At 45.0% G+C, this 18870-nt stretch overlaps 1 protein-coding gene across 1 annotated transcript in view; it reads right to left on the minus strand.

Moving 5' to 3' along the window:
* Positions 1 to 358: 358 nt before the first annotated feature.
* Positions 359 to 18870, minus strand: part of LOC109526477 (peptidase inhibitor 16-like) — a 24290-nt gene continuing 5778 nt past the window's right edge. Inside the window, exons 2-6 of the mRNA XM_019887771.1 lie at positions 6605 to 6755; positions 3039 to 3106; positions 2653 to 2762; positions 2072 to 2163; positions 359 to 1502 (exon numbers count right to left, since the gene is read on the minus strand). Coding sequence (XP_019743330.1) covers positions 1000 to 1502; positions 2072 to 2163; positions 2653 to 2762; positions 3039 to 3106; positions 6605 to 6755 — 924 coding nt within the window. The 3' untranslated portion in view covers positions 359 to 999. The remainder of the gene's footprint in view (positions 1503 to 2071; positions 2164 to 2652; positions 2763 to 3038; positions 3107 to 6604; positions 6756 to 18870) is intronic.

The following is an 18870-nucleotide window of genomic DNA, read 5'->3' on the forward strand; positions in this document are numbered from 1 at the left end:
CCCAGTGTTTGTTATTTGCAGGATATGACAGTAATGTTATAAATTCTGAAAGCTGACGAAGAAGAGAGACTATTTAGTTTTAATTGTATGACAGGACCAGTACTCTCAAACCTGTTGTGGCTCATACAGTTTGTTACAAGATTGTGGTTTTAACAACATTAAGCAGCACTTCCAAACAAAAGACATATCCATTGACCTCACACATCCATTGAACCCAGTGGTCAGCCGATACCAATCCTATTTCGATGTGTATGAGTGTATAAGTGTATGTGTGTGTGCACTTGCAAGTAACAATCATTCAAAATAACAGCACGTCTTATGACAAAAAAACAAAACAAAACAAAAAAACGCACACTGATTTCCTCTGAGACAATAAACGTATTTTATTGTTTAAGTCACCAGTTTATGGCAATGAAGTTCTGCGTGCTGCAGGCTGAGGCTTGCACTGGGAGGAGGCACCAAGCTCATCAGACACGCACTCCATTAACTTATACACATCATGCCACCTACTTCCCGTTTTTTTAACTTTAGACCTTAAAGAAGGCTCGTCAAACTCAGAAATAATCCGTAAAAATGTCAAAATACTTATAAATTCCTGTTTGTAGTTTGTTTTTCCTGCTAGAGGGTCCTGCCATGTCAGTCCAGTTTATTAAATGGACACTAGACACAGAAAAGTTTACATTTAGCAGCTAACTGGGAAAAAAAAAAATCCACAACAAAATAATTTGTCACCCTTGCCCAGTTGCCTCACCATGTTAGTTCGTATCCATGCTCATTAGCGCTCCAATTTGCCTCATAAAACTTGCAGAGTCCTCACTGGAGAGCCTAAATTGAGATTCAAACCCAGAACCTCCAAACTGTGGTCATCACAATGCTGCTTTTAATTATTATTACGATATTGAAGTACATTTTCAATAAATGTATACATATTATCATAACAGGTACCCAACCTTTTTATTAGTAGTATTTTTTTGTGCGCATGTTTTGTCCACATCCTCACTATGGCAGCCCACTGAGGATGAAGAAGGTAAAGGAGAGTAAAGGAAAAAGCATTAGCGGAAATGGTGATGGTGATGAAGCGTCACTCGTCATCTCTTTGTGAGATATTGTGATGATTGGTAACCCGTCCATTCTTGTTTCTTGCTGTCCTCCCTTCAAATCTTCCTCTTTCCTCATGGCTGCTTTCCGCTGGGCTGAAGTGGAACTCAGTGGGGGAGGGATTGTCCTGCTGATGATGTCCGCTTGGTGGTATGTCTCTGTTGTTGTGAGAGAAAGAACAGGCACATCCTCCTTCTCCTCCTCACCTGAGAAGAATTTAGGTTCGGAGGTCACGTGATAAGGAGGAAGAGTGTCGGTCAGCAGCAGACGGGGGGTTTTGCTAGTTCTGCTGGTTCTGGTGGTGATGTCCCCCTGGTGGTATGACTCTACTGTTGTGGTAGGAAGATGAAAAATAGTCTGCTCCTCTTCCTCCTCTCCACCCTCATTGTCATCCATGTCAGGAACTGCAAACCACACACCAAATTAACATATTATTAGCTTTTACCATTGTTTTGATTTCCCGGAACAGACTTAAGATGATGTAAATGACACATTTCACAAAGCAAGTGTCCAACATCATTAAATAATACAGTGTGTAACATACAGTACTCAATTACATCTTATGTAACATTGTCTTTTTAAATTAATATGCAATGTGGTCAAATATTGGAATAATTAATGTACCATCATTAAAAATGTGCAACCGTAGGCACCATTGTGTGTTTTGTAGTCAGATAATGTAGTATGTAATGTCGTGTCATTATTTTTTTGTGCAAATTAACCCAATCAAGTCGTACTTAATGTGGTCAAATAATGTATCATGTATAAGGAAAACAATGCATTAAGTAATGCAGTCAAAAACTAATGTGTCGTATAGTCAAATAATGTCATATGTTCTGAAATAAAACTGTTTTCAAAAACTGAGTGTGTGTGTGTGTGTGTGTGTGTGTGTGTGTGTGTGTGTGTGTGTGTGTGTGTGTGTGTGTGCGCGTGTGTGTGTGTTAGCAGTAAGGTACTTAAAATAATGTCATACCACAGAGGTTGTTTTCACATTTTTGAAGTTTTTCCGGACATTGGGAGCAAGAGTCTCCTTCCACATAAGGGCGCTCTTCTTCATAGTTCCCACTGCACGCATGCGTTCACATGCCCACGGGGGTGCGCGTGCGCACACACACACACACACACACACACACACACACACACACACACACACACACGCGCACGCACACACGCACGCGCGCACACACACACACACACACACACACGCACACACACACACACACACACACACACACACACACACACACAGAACAGGATAGATCAGTGGCGGCACAATGCAAACACTGATCTCCGGAAGAGGCTACTCTCACTCCACTGTAGCACTCCAGTATTTAGCATTAGTTCGCATAAGGATCTGATCATGGTGAAAAAGTAGGGCTGGCGCTGGGCTGTAGTACTCTTGACATTAGCATTAGCTGTGGTAAATAAGAGGACTACTGCTAGGAGCAGTACTGTGAGCAATAGTATTAGCGATGGTAATGTTGAAAAAGTAGCACTGTCATCTAGCAGTGCTATTACCATTAGCTCTAGTAATCTAGAGAAATTAGCACTGACGCTGGGTAGTAGTTGCACACCAGGAAAGAGATCTTCTCCCATGCCAGGCCCTCCATGTTGTTACACAGGTGGGCGGCACAGCCCACCCTGTGAGTATCCGACCACACCATCTGCAAAGTCATGGCAAAGTCTCACATGTCACTCACATCCACCAGACTGTGGAAAAATGCAGCAACCTTCTTGAATGTGCTGAAAATGACAATCATTGAGATGGAACAATGGGCTAATGATATACAGTGAGAGTCCATCGTGAGATCAACAAAGTTTAGATGATATTTGAAGAAGGAAGATTAAGCCTGTTTCAAGGACAAATTTTGGATCAATTTTGTGTGTGTGTGTGTGTGTGTGTGTGTGTGTGTGTGTGTGTGTGTGTGTGTGTCACTGACCTGTGTGTAGTGTCCACACATCTTGTCGTCATTACAGCTGTTGTTATGGAAGTCATAGTAGAGATGTTCTACACACACGCACACAAATAAGTGCACGCACACACACACACACACACACACACACACACACACACACACACACACACACACACACACACACAGACAAGGACATTTTTAGTGACTGGATTTGGAACTAGTACCGGGTGACGCTCTCCACTCTTTATAATTAATTTGAGAGATAGTTTATGTGCTACAGGCTGCTTTTAACTTCCACTTGAATATCCATCCAACCATCCGTTTTCCGATCCACTTTATCCTCACAGGGATCGCGGGCATGCTTGAGACAATCTCAGCTGTCTTCGGGCACAGTCACACCGAGGAACAATTTAGAGTGTTCAATCAGCCTGCCATGCATGTTTTTGGAATGTGGGAGGAAACCAGAGTACCCGGAGAAAACCCACACAGGCCCGGGGAGAACATGTAAAATCCACACAGGGAGGCCAGAGCCGGAATCGAACCCACGACCTCTGCACTGTGAGGTCGACGCGCTAACCTCCAATTGAATAAACAAATGAATTGAATGAATGAATGTCTGACCTCCGATTGACCGCTCCACTTCAATGTCATCAATAATTTATAATAATGGTCTTGGGAGGAATGTTTGTAAGAAAGTACTGTATGCTAGAGTAGTAAAGGACATGTATGAGGGCAGCACAACAGTGGTGAGGTGTGCTATAGGTGTGACAAACAAGTTTAAGTTGAAGGTGGGACTGCATTCGGGATCAGTTCTGAGGCCCTTCCTGTCTATAATAGTAATTTATCGTTTGACAGATGAGGTTAGACTGGAAACCCCGGTGACCTTGATGTTCAAGGTTATGTTAAAAGTTTTGTTGAAAAAGACTATGACATTGACATTGATTGTGTTTATGAATGTGTTTTATGAAAAAAAAATCTTTCTGTATTCCTTGGTTATATGCACTTTTGCCTGACTGAAAGGGAATTGTCAGTTGTTGTTGATGTTGCTGTTTTTTTTTTTTTAATTAATTTTAAGTTTCAACTACCACCTCCAGTAGAGCTTTGCTCACGTCCCAGGTGTTGGAGTTGTGGCCGTAAGATGGTCGGTGCCTGTCATGGTAGCAACCCCTGAACTTACTGGTGGACACTTGCAGTTAGGGATGCTGTCAAGCTGAAGGAGTCCTATCAGTCTTTTCTGGCCTATGGGACTCCGGAAGCAGCTGACAGTACCCGCTGGCCAAGCGAAACGCCGTTTCAGCGGTCGCCAAGGTAAGAACTCGTGGGAGGAGTTCATTGAGCCCATGGAAGCTGACTTCCGGACGGCTTGGAGGAAATTCTGGTCCACCAACTGACATCTCAGTGCGCCATTAACACTGTTTACAGTGGAGATGGGGCACTGCTGACCTCGACTCGGGACATTTTGAGTCAGTGGGCAGAATCTTTCAAAGACCTCCTCAACTCCACCAATACGCCTTCCTTAGAGGAAGCAGAGTCTGAGGACTCTGAGGAGGGCTCTACTTTCTCTGGGGTTGTAGTCATCGATGTGGTTAAAAAGCATGGTCATCGGAGAGGGTGCCTCTGGATTGGCAGACCGGGGTGATGGTATCTTTTTTTAAGAAGGGGACTGGAGAGTGTGTTCCGACTACAGAGGGATCACACTCCTCAGCCTCCCTGCTAAGTTATATTCAGGGGTGCTGGAGGGGAGGGTCCTTCAGGAACTCGAGTCTCAGGTTCAGGAAGAGCAGTGGACCAGCTTCATACCCTTAGCAGGGTCCTCCAGGGCACATGTGAGTTTGCCCAACCAGTCTACATGTGTATTGTGGACTTGGAGAAGGCATTCGACTGTGTCCCTCGCGGGAGTTCTGTGATGGGTGCTGTCTGATAAAAAAGAAGCCTTAAACCTATTTCAACTAATTCACCATATTTTCTCCAATTTCAAAACCTCAGCTACACTGTCAGTGCTTCCAGCAGAAAAGTCTTCGAGGGAACCAAAAGCCTGTATGATTCAAGTGAGAGCAGCCTTCTACGCCACCAACACAAGCCTGTTCACCTCTCTCAGGAAGCAATGTTGATGAATGTTAATTACTGTATAAGGTTTTATAATTAAATATTTAAGGAAATACGTGTATTGCTGTCATCTTTGTCTCTGATATGTAAAGTATAAATGCTGTTTACATCTTTTAAACATGCTGGTACCTACATAAACATACACGAAAATTCCTGGGGGGGGCAAATCCTACCTCGTGGGTTTTACCTTTCGCAGGGGGGTTTCTGGTCCCCATTAACCACGAAAAACGATGGATTATTGTATCCTTTATATTCCGTATTTGTGTGGCTTGCCATCAGGCGGATGCACATGTAGTTGTCTCAATCTCTTAAGACCTGTAAATGTATTTTTTGTGTAAAAGCCTCTGTGGGTGCCATTACACTGGTGTGTGTGCTCTGCTGCATTCGAGTGTGCCACGGAAAGTCTCTTCCAGTTAAGCACAATCACAATTTACAGTAGTGTCGAAACAAAAGGGTCTGTACAACAAAAAAAGTGGAGACTTCGGTACCCATCCCTAGTGTTAGTTAATGTGGTCAAATAATGTGTGTAATACAATGTATTATGCAACATATAATGTATTCAAATATTATCACTTATAATCTGGTTAAATAACGTAATATGCAACGTGGTCATATATTGGAGAATGTAAACCCTGTGAATATTCTCAGCGTCGTTGAATCAATTAGCACTTGTCATGATTCTGTTTGGGACCAACAGGTGGCACTGTAGGGCTCGCCCTGCAGCTGCACACCTGTTGGTTATTCTGTAATTAGTGCTTTAAAAGGGCTCCCAGCCCGACTACTCATGGTCGGGTCATTGTTGCTTGTTTGTGTTTGTTGCTGTTTGTTTGCTACGGTCATGTTTCTTCCGGTGATGTTTCGGTTATGGTTAGTTTTTGCTTCAGTCATGGTTTTGTTTGCTACTTTGGATTCTTTTTGTTTTCAGGACTTTGTTTGTTTAGGATTTAGTTTTCTCCGTGTTTTAATACATTCTGTCAAGTACACCCTGCTCCTCCCTCTTGCCTGCTTTTTGGGGTCCATCACCACCTCGCAACGTGACAGCACTAGACTGTTCTGGTTGTCTAAGAAGCCGTTTGGTCTTTCATTAGCGCAGACTTCATCAGTTCATGCGCAAAGCTAGGTAGGACAGTCGTAGCACTGTAGTATGTACTGCAGACAAATAATGAACAAATATCTAACATGGTCAAAAAATGTAGTTTGTAATGTGTCAAATTCATTTGATCATTATTGCATAATGGAGTAAAAAATGAAACAATGTCAAATGACAGTACATATCACAGTCAAATATGGTGCATAATGAGGTAAAATAATTTAGTTATAATTTAATGTAATGTGGGCAAATAAGGTAGTGTCACATAATGTAGTATGCAATGTAGTCAAATGTAGAAGTAATGTAATGTATAATGTCATCAAATAATGTAAAAATAGCAGGTTCACAACTTTTCATTGATTTTCTCATGTGTGTCCTCAGCAGTCTCACTCACCCAGGAACCACTTCTCCAGCGCCACCCGCAGGTCCAGGGGTCCAGTGCCAGCAAACAGGTTCTCTCCGGTGTCCTCCAGGTCTGGGTTGTGGTTCCAGATGCACTTGGCGGCGTAGCCCTCAGCCACCAGTTTAAGCATCGGGTCCCATTTCTGAAGAAAGACAGTAGGTCAGTGCTAGCCTCATCATGTCTTGTCTCTCATACTCATATACGGTACAATACAATACATTACATTGTTGTTTATATAGTGCTTTCACAACAGCTGCAGCTGAAAGAAAGAAGTTTCCAGAACAGTTCACATAAAATAACAAAATACAGTAATATAACAAGGCAAGACATGGACAGTCATGCAATCTTCAACTTGAAGACCCAAGAGCATTGACATGAACTCATTCTACTGCCCTTTTTCTTCGAGGGGGGGCCATCATTTATGCAACTCCCAGCTGGAGGGAGACCTTTAATTGTCTCATGAAATACGGCACAGTGAGTGGTTGTTCATATACGTTGAGGGTGTACCCCGCTTACTGCCCAAAGACGGCTGGGATAGGCTCTAGCACACCCGTGACCCTTGTGAGGATAAGTGGATTACAAAATGGATTGATGGATCGAAATTAGAGACAAGTAACGTTATAACAGTGGTGTCAAACATACGGCCCGCGGGCTGGACCGCAAGGAGGTTTGATCAGGCCCGCAGGATAATTCAAAAGTGAAAAAATGCATAAAAGACACGGAATGAATATTTTTAATAAGGTGCAATTCATGGAATATCCGCTAGGGGGACACACTGTTTTGATCAGAGTAAATGACAACATTGTTTTGATCAGAGAAGAAGACAACAGCGGCCTCAGTCTGTCACTGAGACAGACCGAGCACAGCAGACGCTATCAAGGACATGTGAATACTTTATTCTTTACACATTTAATAGCACTCTCCTTAGTTTGTAAGGTGTAGGCAGGGATTACATTTAGATTTTATATGCTCGTGTAAATCGTTTGAAAATTCCTTTCTTTATAAATCTCGTTTAATCTTAAAAGTGCATTACTATATTTTTCAATACCAATTACTTGTTAAAGTTGTGTGCCTTTGTGCAATCAGTGGGATCAGTTGCAATGCATATATGTGAATGATAAAAGTAAATTGCACCTTTGTCTAAGGAGCTTCATGAAATGTTTTGTAAAATATCTGTTTGTTAAATGACAACGTTTTCCTAATCTTCTTGTGCTTCTTTAGACCAAAACAAAGGAAAGACACTATTTTGGTTATTTATAGCAGAGAGTCATTTTAATGGTCCGGCCCACTTGACATCTACCAAGGCCGTATGTGGCCCACAATGTGAAATGAGTTTGCCACCCCTGCGCTATCACAATCGAAGTAGAGTTCCATCCATGCATCTTCTTAGGCTCATGCAGAATTACATCATGGGGGCAGCAGTCGAAGCAGAAAACCCCAAATTCCCTCTGCCCAGCCACTTCACCAAGCACTAACAATAACTAACGGCCTGTATTTACATCGAGCGCAGAATACTTTGTGTTGTCCCATTGTCGGATGAGTCAGCGGCGAGGCAACACCAGGTGGTGAAACACCAAGAAAGGTGCAACTCAGCCCCAAACGCAGTAGACTCGACTTGTGTTGGCAGGAAAATTAAATCACACCCGTTTTTACGCCGAGTGCATGTGTGCTAGTCTACCAAAATAGGGCCCAGCATCTTGGGTCCTCCACATTAACTTGACCATGGAGGTGAGCATACTCTGAGCTGGACAACTAATTTTCTCACCATACCTCTAAGAGTCAAGTCAACTTTTTGCTGCTTGTATCTGTGATCTGATTCTTTCAGTCACTTGTGAACAACACCTCAAGATACTTGACCTCCCCGACTTAGGGCAAGATGTCATCTCCGACCTGGAGAGGGAACTTCAGTCTTCAGTCTTTTCCGTTTGAGGACCTGAGTTTCAAATTTGGATCCATTGATTCTTGCCTCAAGCTCATTTGGGAACTGATTGAGTCAGAGTGAAAGATCATGTCTTAATGAAGCCAATATAAATACATGATCTGCCTCACACATTCACTGAAAACAAACCTGACTCAGAGCCCATAATTTGGCCCAAACTCTGACTGGTTGTACAGGGAGCAAACAGTCGATTACAGTGTAGTTAAAAACAAAAGAATAATAACTATGAGTGGTGGAAGAAGCAGAGTTCTCCCATCCTTATTCACAATTCCAACTCCAACGATGGCGTCCCATAGCAATTCGAGACACTTCTGACTCCATGTTTGGCAGCGGTGATTCACTAGCATGTCTCCGTAGACACATGTCTAAGGGATTAAGATGCTTAGTGTGAGACCACTCAAATTGCTACTCGCAGCCCTTTTGATTATCGTACTGGCCTCTCATTTACACTGAAATTCTTTACAAGGGTTTTTGCATAGCAGCAATCGGTACACCTGTTCTGCCCTCTCTGTTCTGTCCTATTTGATATTCCTTGCTACCCTTCCTCACAGGGTGTAGCTTCGCCTTCACTGTGCACATGTAATGTAGATGATATCCAACTCTTTTGTAACAATATTGTTGTCGGATGCAGGTTCCTGAATTAACATCCTCTTCCAATCCGCCAAATGCAGGTTAATATTGATTTTGCCTTGTGTTGATAAAAACCTATTTGCCAGTTTGTTCGTGATGCATGAGACAATTGTGTCTGTCTGACATACTGAGAGTTGATTATCGAGTGTCAAGAATTGATTGGAACCGGGACTAGCATTCCAATTCATGTGAAATCATTCGCATTTTAAATTTCCAGTTCTTCATTTCGGTGTCTCATCTGCCGACTCGATGATCAATGAAGAAGTGCGCACAGGCGCGCATCGTGGCTTCACCTGACACCCATCACAAATGTAGCTTAACTTTGCTCATGAAGAGTCGCCTCAGTGCAACATTTACAGAAAGATTATATTGTGCAAAGGCGGTTCCATGACGTGTACAAGGTAACGGAGTGCTGTATCTGATGAGCTTGGTGCACCTTCTCACTCCAAGTCTCAGTTTACAGTGCGCTGAACTTTGTGCCATAATCAGGTGAGTGAAACAATAAAATAATCTAACAAAAGTTGTTTCGGGTCAAAAGCAATTAACCACCTAACATTATGTACAGTATGTTCTGTACCAAGCAAGCGTATGTTCTCATCTGCAGTAATAGACACAACTCTTTACACAGCATTCACATTGTAACCCTTGTGCTGCAATTTCTACGATGTTTGTAACACATGGGTTACCCCATATGTTACAATTTCTACAATTTTTGTAGATTTTTGCGTATTCTTCATCACGTCATCTTTAAATCAAAGACACAGCATAAAAAGTGTGTGATATGAAATATTCCAATTCATGTTTTATTTATATAGATTTATATTTATGTTTTGGTCATAGCACAATACCGCTTTTATTGTCCATAGAGGGCAAAAATACAACGAAAAAAATAAGAACTATATGTGTATGTATAGCACTGATGCCACTGAACATGTCGAGTGGTTGAAAGTGAAATAAATATTCAGGAATAATACTTTTACAATTTTTGTAAAATTGTATGTTGCGTTATATAAACTTATTTAGATCGACTGCAGCACATGGGTTTTAAACACACACTGTACTGGCTGCTAATCTGAAGTGCGTTACCATCAAATAAAGCCGCCCCCCCCCCTTCCCTTCCCCAGCCCTAACTGAGATGCTCAACTTATTTTTCAACTTTGGCAAACAGATCTGCAGGCATATTTATGCATTTCATCAATTTTCACAAATAGAATCAGAAAAAAAATCAGTGTTCACACACTATACTTTTTTTTAAATAAACCAATAGTGTTGGTTCCGAAATACATGAGGACACGACTTACTTTTTCAACGGTCTTTATTCAACTGCTGTAACAGGTGTGAGGCATCACTCAACCAACCACGGCTTTGTGACACTGCCGTAACGTCATGTAGCAGTATGGTATACGGTCATATGCTACATTTACCCCCTGCCTTGATGGAATCTGGAAAATTTCTCAAATGACAAACAAAACTGTACAAAACTGTGTATACAAGTGCTGAGGCATGGCATGGAGTTCACCGAAAATGTCGACCTGGATATGAGTCCATGGGCTGGTCGGCCATGCCACGGGCTGCAGAGGGGGAGGAGGGGTGTGGCCAGTCTTGCCGCTTGTGAGGCATGCTGAACAGTCCTTGACCATGGTTTCTACATCATTGTCAATACCTGGCCACCAGGATACCCTGCAGCATTGTTTGACCTTCACGATACCCAGATGTCCCTCATGAACCATGGTTAGGATACGAGGCCTCAAGGTGAAAGGACCCTGTGGAAGGGTGCTAGTTCCTATGACACCTTTGTGGGCCAGCCCTCTCGAATGAAGGTCCGGAGTTTGATCAGTGTTGGGTCTACTGCGGACGCTGCCTGAAGTTCTTGCAGTGAGACGGCAGCTTGGAGGGGTGTGTGGAGTATGAGGATCAAACCTTGGTCCAAGGTGTCATGGTTTGAGTCCGGTGCGGGACTGGAGGTGGCAAAGGAAAGCAAATCCGCCACCACGTTGTCCCTACCCGGTGTGAACTGGGTGGTGAAATCATAGGCTTGCAATCTCTCAGTCCACCTATACAACCGCAGCGGCTTGTGCCCCGACCCGGTTGTAGCTTACAAGGCTGTGAGAGCCTTGTGGTCAGTGCGGAGTGTAAAGTGTTGTCCATACAAGTACATGTGCCATCTCTCACATGCCCAAACACAAGCTAGAGCCTCCCTCTCCCTGACGGAGTACTTTTGCTCAGCAGAAGTGAGCGACCTTGACGCGAAGGCTACTGGGCGCTCCGTCCCGTGATGAAGCTGGGACAGCACAGCCCCAAATGCAGTGTTGGATGCGTCACAGGTCACGAATGTTGGGCTTTCCAAGTCAAAATGGGCGAGTACTGGTGGGGAGGTGAGCTGTGTCTTGAGTTGGCGAATGGCTGCTGAGCATGCTGGCGTCCTTGACCAAAGGGTGTCCTGATTTAGGAGGGCACGTAGTGGTGAGGTCGTATCAGAGTAGTTGGGGAGGAAGCACAAGTAGAAAGCTGTCATGCCCAGAAAGGAGGACAGTTCTGCGGGGCACGAGGGCTCTGGCAGGCGCAATACTTCATCAACGTTTGAGTGTAGTGGACTCAGGCCATCAGCGGTCAGGTGAAATCCTACAAACTCAATAGCCGATGCCGAAAAGATGCACTTCTCCCCATTTAGGGAGAGGTTATGGCTAGCCAGCACGTCGAGCACCTTGGAGAGGCGGTCATCATGCAGGTCACACATCGCACCATGCACTACGATGTCGTCCAGGTACACAACCACACCTGGGATGCTTGCAAAGATGGTGGCCATGATCTTTTAAAAACAGCTGGGGGCGGAGCTGAGGCCGAAGGGCATGCGGATGTAGTGGAAAACCCCCATGTGAGTCACAAAGGCTGTAAGGTTACGACTGTCAGGGTGCAGGGTAACCTGTAGGTAGCCTTGGCGCAGGTCCAATTTTGTGAATACGGTGGACCCATAGAACTTGGCAGCCAACTCCTCCGCTGTGGGCAGTGGGTATTTGTCAGGAATCGCTACCTTGTTAGCCATTCTGAGGTCAACGCAGGGCCACAGACCACCCGTCTTTTTCTTCGCTGCAACCAAGGGGATGCGTCAATCCCCTCAACGATGCCAGCATCAAGGAGTTTCTGTAGCTCGGCCGAGATGTCATCACGCAGGGCGAGGGGCAGTCGGCGAAGAGGCTGGATCACGGGGGGCATGGTAGAATCAATGAGTGGCTGATGATTGAAGGCAGTGAGACAGCCCAAACCTGTAAAGAGCGAAGGCCAACGGTGCTGCCAGGATGTAGTCACCGTCAGAATTGTGGCGCCCACGTTGTCAGTGATGGAAAAACCGAGTGCGCAAAACAAGTCGAAGCCCAAGAGGTTGGCGCCATGACGGGAGACTTGGAAGGTGAAAGCAGGGAGAGTTCAAGAGCCATAGCGCACGGCGAAGGTAGCGGTGCCCACCATGCCAATGTTCGTGTGGCCATAGCCAAACAAGTCTTTGGCGTTGGCCTTAATCGAGAGCCGGGGAAATAGGCGTCTAACTGTGGACACGTTCAGTTGTGACCTGGAGGCTGCAGTGTCAAGCAGGAGTGGCAAGCTCACGCTGTCCAGTTCCACTGTGGACCACTTGAATGGCTTGGCGCAGGAGCCCACGGAGTGAATGGTGGTCGGGCTCGACCAGCCAGGTGAGCGGGATGAGGGGTTTGTCAGTGTGGGGGCAGAGCGGCACATCCTGGAGAAGTGGTTAAACTTCCCACAGCGCTGACATCTTTGTCTGGTGGCTTTGCAAGCCGGCACACGCATGGGGTGCGAAGTCAAGCCACAGTTGGCACAAGGTCTGCGTGTGACGCCCCCTTGACGTTCTCCCACCTCGGCACCTTCGTAGGTGGTGGTGGAGTCTGAGGGTTGAGCGGTTGGAGCGACAATTTGTGCCAGCGCGGGAGAGCGTGAAGCGGTGGGTGGGTCTGGATTAGCGAGCCGTGCTGCTAATTGTGCTGCGTTCTCGAGTTGGAACGGCATTTCCACAGCATTTCCTTTCCGGCGAAAGTAACAGTTTCTCCCGTAGCTTGGGATCAATCGTGTGCTCTGCTAATTGGTCCCGAATCATCTTCTCCTCCAAGCGGCCGAATTTGCAGAGGCCCGCTAAGCACAGCCAGTCGGCAATGTAGTGGTGTACCGGCTCGCCTGTGTGTTGCCATCTTTGGCGAACGGAAATCCGCCAGACTATCACACTCTGCGGAGCGGCGAAATGTCCGGCCAATAAGGCGACACAATCTGCATATGTCCGCGCGGGTCCGAGAGTATGAAAAATGCACTGCCACTCGCTGCCCAAAAAGAGTCATACCAGCGGGACCACAAGACTGTTGGCTAACCAGGGAGAGTGAGGAGCGAGGGCAGGGGAGCTGCATGGAAGTCCATCTTCGTCGCCAAAATGTTGTGTCCGAAAAACGTGAGGACACGACTTACTTTTTCAACTGTCTTTATTCAACTGGCATAACAGGTGTGAGTCGTTACTCAACCAACCACGGCTTTGCGACACTGCAGTAATGTCATGTAGCAGTATTGTGTACGGCCATATGCTACAAATAGTATATTTTTCAGTCACTTCTATGAGTAAAAATAAATATTTTATTTTAATATTGCACTAATGTAACAAACAACTACACTTAACCAAATCAGTTAATCATAAGGTACTCTTGCGCCTTCAATAATTGCTCTGATCAAAATAGCATTTAAAAAGTAACAAATAAAGGACAACCACATACAAAACCTGATAGAGTTCCTACATTGGCATCACGAATCCCACAATGCCCTGTGCCAAATGCAAACAACGATATTTTGGCATTGTGCAAAACTTGTCACTTATTTGAGGAAATACCACACTTTGAGAATGGTAGAAAAGGTCCCAAAACAAGAGGGGGCAAAAGAAGTGTTGAGCATTCTACAGGCTACCAAAAGAAACATCCATTTAGTCATAGCGCGGACATCCGGGGGGACGGCTCCTGCTAGCTGCAGGTCACTCTCCAGCTCAGGGGTTGCCGCGAGCGAGTGACCCAACTGATGCGCCTGGTCTACAGTAAGGCCGATACGGCCTGTGCTAGCATCCACTCCTCACCCACCTGCCCGGTGGTGGTGGAGTCTGAGGGTTGAGCGGTTGGAGCGACAATTTGTGCCAGCGCGGGAGAGCGTGAAGCGGTGGGTGGGTCTGGATTAGCGAGCCGTGCTGCTAATTGTGCTGCGTTCTCGAGTTGGAACGGCATTTCCACAGCATTTCCTTTCCGGCGAAAGTAACAGTTTCTCCCGTAGCTTGGGATCAATCGTGTGCTCTGCTAATTGGTCCCGAATCATCTTCTCCTCCAAGCGGCCGAATTTGCAGAGGCCCGCTAAGCACAGCCAGTCGGCAATGTAGTGGTGTACCGGCTCGCCTGTGTGTTGCCATCTTTGGCGAACGGAAATCCGCCAGACTATCACACTCTGCGGAGCGGCGAAATGTCCGGCCAATAAGGCGACACAATCTGCATATGTCCGCGCGGGTCCGAGAGTATGAAAAATGCACTGCCACTCGCTGCCCAAAAAGAGTCATACCAGCGGGACCACAAGACTGTTGGCTAACCAGGGAGAGTGAGGAGCGAGGGCAGGGGAGCTGCATGGAAGTCCATCTTCGTCGCCAAAATGTTGTGTCCGAAAAACGTGAGGACACGACTTACTTTTTCAACTGTCTTTATTCAACTGGCATAACAGGTGTGAGTCGTTACTCAACCAACCACGGCTTTGCGACACTGCAGTAATGTCATGTAGCAGTATTGTGTACGGCCATATGCTACAAATAGTATATTTTTCAGTCACTTCTATGAGTAAAAATAAATATTTTATTTTAATATTGCACTAATGTAACAAACAACTACACTTAACCAAATCAGTTAATCATAAGGTACTCTTGCGCCTTCAATAATTGCTCTGATCAAAATAGCATTTAAAAAGTAACAAATAAAGGACAACCACATACAAAACCTGATAGAGTTCCTACATTGGCATCACGAATCCCACAATGCCCTGTGCCAAATGCAAACAACGATATTTTGGCATTGTGCAAAACTTGTCACTTATTTGAGGAAATACCACACTTTGAGAATGGTAGAAAAGGTCCCAAAACAAGAGGGGGCAAAAGAAGTGTTGAGCATTCTACAGGCTACCAAAAGAAACATCCATTTAGTCATAGCGCGGACATCCGGGGGGACGGCTCCTGCTAGCTGCAGGTCACTCTCCAGCTCAGGGGTTGCCGCGAGCGAGTGACCCAACTGATGCGCCTGGTCTACAGTAAGGCCGATACGGCCTGTGCTAGCATCCACTCCTCACCCACCTGCAGCGAAAGAGGTAAGATGCCCGGCGAGCCTGTGACAGGAATTCTGACGAGCGCTACATTTCCCATGCCCTGGGTGGCCTCCGTTCAGCACCAGTGGCAGCCTCCATGGCAGGGGCTATGCACGCGTAGTGGTGCCTGGGTTTTTGCCAGGACATCTGCCGGCACAATCCCCCGCCCGCGCTGCTCCTCGCCCACCAGCCATACCAACCCTGGCTTTGAGGCAACCTGGTTGATCTTGCCAGTAAGTTCGTCTTAAAGATGAAAGCCATGCAATTCTAAGTAACCTTCAAGCCAAGAACTCACCAGTGCAGTGCTCCCCATCTACTGTCGTCGTAGTTGAAAAAGCACTCTTGGTGCATCTGTGACATCCAACCTGTCCAGCTTGTAAATGTATCTTATTACGGCATTTTCATCAACGTGAGATGTGACATCACTTGGACAGAATGTTGACTGATAAACTTGTGCCACTACAGTCCTGTCAGCCTTTCTGTGTAAAAAAATGCATGTAGGAATCAGTCACGTGAAGTCTGGAGTCTATCGTATGGGTGGTTGATTGGTCCGGGGTGCCGCAATGATGTGATTGACTGATCAATTAACAAATGGCAGAAGAAGGTGGAATTTAATGTCCTTCAATACGACCTTTGGCATAAAGCTATAGGCCCCGAAGAGCAAGGTTCTTCATTAACTTTTGCAGCGGTGAAATGACTGACAGGAAGTTCAACAAGTGGCAGAAGAATATGAAACTATTATGACTTTTAAGACACTATAATTACGACAATGACACTGCAGAATTGCCTCTGGATCGGTCAACTCATGCCAAGAATATAAAGTAATTGACAGAAAAATCAACAAATTGGGATTTTTGTTCTTGTATTTATTTTTGTATTCTTAAAATTCTGATAGGCCCTTGGGTACCATGCGGCGCTGGGCTTCAGCCCAGTTAAGCCAAGTGGGAATAATGGGCCTGGCTGTAAAATGAATTGTTATAGTGTGGACACCCCTATTAGAATCAAAATCAAAACATTTGTGACTGGATTTGAAACAATCAACCCGAACCAGAACCAGAAGTTCAAATTCAAAGGATGCCCAACCCTCGATATGGTCCACGCTATGTTTCATTCTTGGTTATTTGTGCACCTGGCAGTAACTTCTACATTTCCAATAAATATCATGCCGTAATGCTACACAATGAATGTTTAATACGCCCATTGGCTGCGTGAGTGATGGTATTCCACCCTCCAGTCCAGAGAGCAACAAGTGCAAGAAATGAACAGAGATCGTGTGAGAGAGCTAGATAAAAATCATTGGACTAAAGTTTAAAAAAAAATGGCTAGTGAAAATTCTGATTGTTGGGTAACTTTTTATTAAACTATTTTAGAACCATACTCATACATTGTTGTGAAACTGTCATTGTTCTTTAATGTTCTTTGCACTGTTCTCTTTTCTCCGTGCCTCTACCCTCCCCTTCAATCTGTCCAACAGCGTTGTCAATAAATATCCTCCCTCACAATACCAATAAACACAAAGGGAGCATATCTATCAAACTCCCCCGTTGCACAGCAAAACTGTTCCTCCATTTAAAAAAACAAAAAACAAAACCTCCTCCTACCATCCCCAACAATAAAAAAAAAAGGCAACTCAGGAGAAAGAACAGAAGCAGAGTGGACAACACACAAACATGGACACAAACAACATGGTGGAGCAACCACATGTTAGAATTTCCTAATTCTTGTTACAGACGCCAGCTCTATATATAGCATATGATCATCTTTATCCCGCACTAACTGTTTTTGTGCCCTTGTGCTGGTTTTTTTTTTTTTTTTTGGTTAGCAGCTGACAGGAACAGAGATTCTCACACTTAATACCTGATTTTTGTTTGGCAAGAAAAGGAAAGTTGTTTGGGCCGAGACATTTATCTGCTCCAAAGCTTCAGAGTTTCATGTGCACAAGTGACACAACGATGTGAGCATCAGGCAGGTAGTTTTTAGAATTTCACTTCCGATATTAGTGACTGAGAAAAACTAATTGGGATTGTTTGATGTGCATGTGTGTGTGTGTGTGTGTGTGTGTGTATTAGTGCGCAAAAAAAGTCAAAGCCCAAGTGGTTGGTGTCATGACGGGAGACTTGGAAGGTGAAAGCAGGGAGAGTTCAAGAGCCATAGCGCACGGCGAAGGTAGCGGTGCCCACCATGCCAATGTTCGTGTGGCCATAGCCAAACAAGTCTTTGGCGTTGGCCTTAATCGAGAGCCGGGGAAATAGGCGTCTAACTGTGGATTTGCGACCAGCAACAAATGCAACAAAGAATTGTCAATAATCAGGGCTGCATATTTTTCTTTTTATTTACAGGCTCTCCGCATCTGGACTTACTTAGTGTTTGGACACATACACACAAACACATGCACACTAAAACAACACGTATCACAGTTTTTCTCTGTTGCTTTGGGAGGTTTCTCAGATCAGAATTGAAATTCTCAAAATGTTTTGTTCAATCTCCACATCATTGTGTCACTCGTACAAATTAAACAGGAGTTCGTCTTTTATTGAACAAGTTTCAAAACCTTTGTTACATAGTCTAATTTCTCCGATGGTATCAATTACTCATGAAAATGTGTTTTAATGGGTCTTTATGGAAATGAAATTGAAATGAAAACCACACAGTCTTGGTTGATCAAGTTGCCATATAGATCTCTCTCTTTCTCTCTCTCTCTCTCTCTCTCTCTCTTCCCATCTTTCTCCCTTTAACTTTATCCTTTTATATTTCTCATTTCTAATTCCTGTGAGAATATTTTTCAGCCATTATCGCAGAGACGTATTTTACGACTTCATAGTGTCATGGCTTTACATTTGACAGGTGCCAGCTAATCGCAGGGCACACAGACACGAACACTCATCCGCGCTCACACTCACACTTGGGGACAATTTAGAGTGTTCAATCAGCCTGCCATGCATGTTTTTGGAATGTGGGAGGAAACCGGAGTACCTGGAGAAAACGCACGCAGGCCTGGGGAGAACATGCAAACTCCACCCAGGGAGGCCGGAGCCGGGATCGAACCCACGACCTCTGCACTGTGAGGTTGACGCGCAAACCACTGGACCATTCATTCATTCATTTTCCGAACCGCTTTAATCCTCACTAGGGTTGCGGGGCATGCTGGAGCCTACCCCAGCTGTCTTCGGGCAGTCGGCGGGGGACACCCTGAATCGGTTGCCAGCCAATCGCAGGGCACACAGAGACAAACAACCATCCACGCCCACACTCACACCTAGGGACAATTTAGAGGCAACATACAAACTCCACACAGGGGGGCCGGAGCTGGAATTGA

The sequence above is a fragment of the Hippocampus comes genome, unplaced genomic scaffold (genome assembly GCF_001891065.2).
Source record: "Hippocampus comes isolate QL1 unplaced genomic scaffold, H_comes_QL1_v1.1 scaffold245, whole genome shotgun sequence".
Classification (NCBI taxonomy): Eukaryota; Metazoa; Chordata; class Actinopteri; order Syngnathiformes; family Syngnathidae; genus Hippocampus; species Hippocampus comes.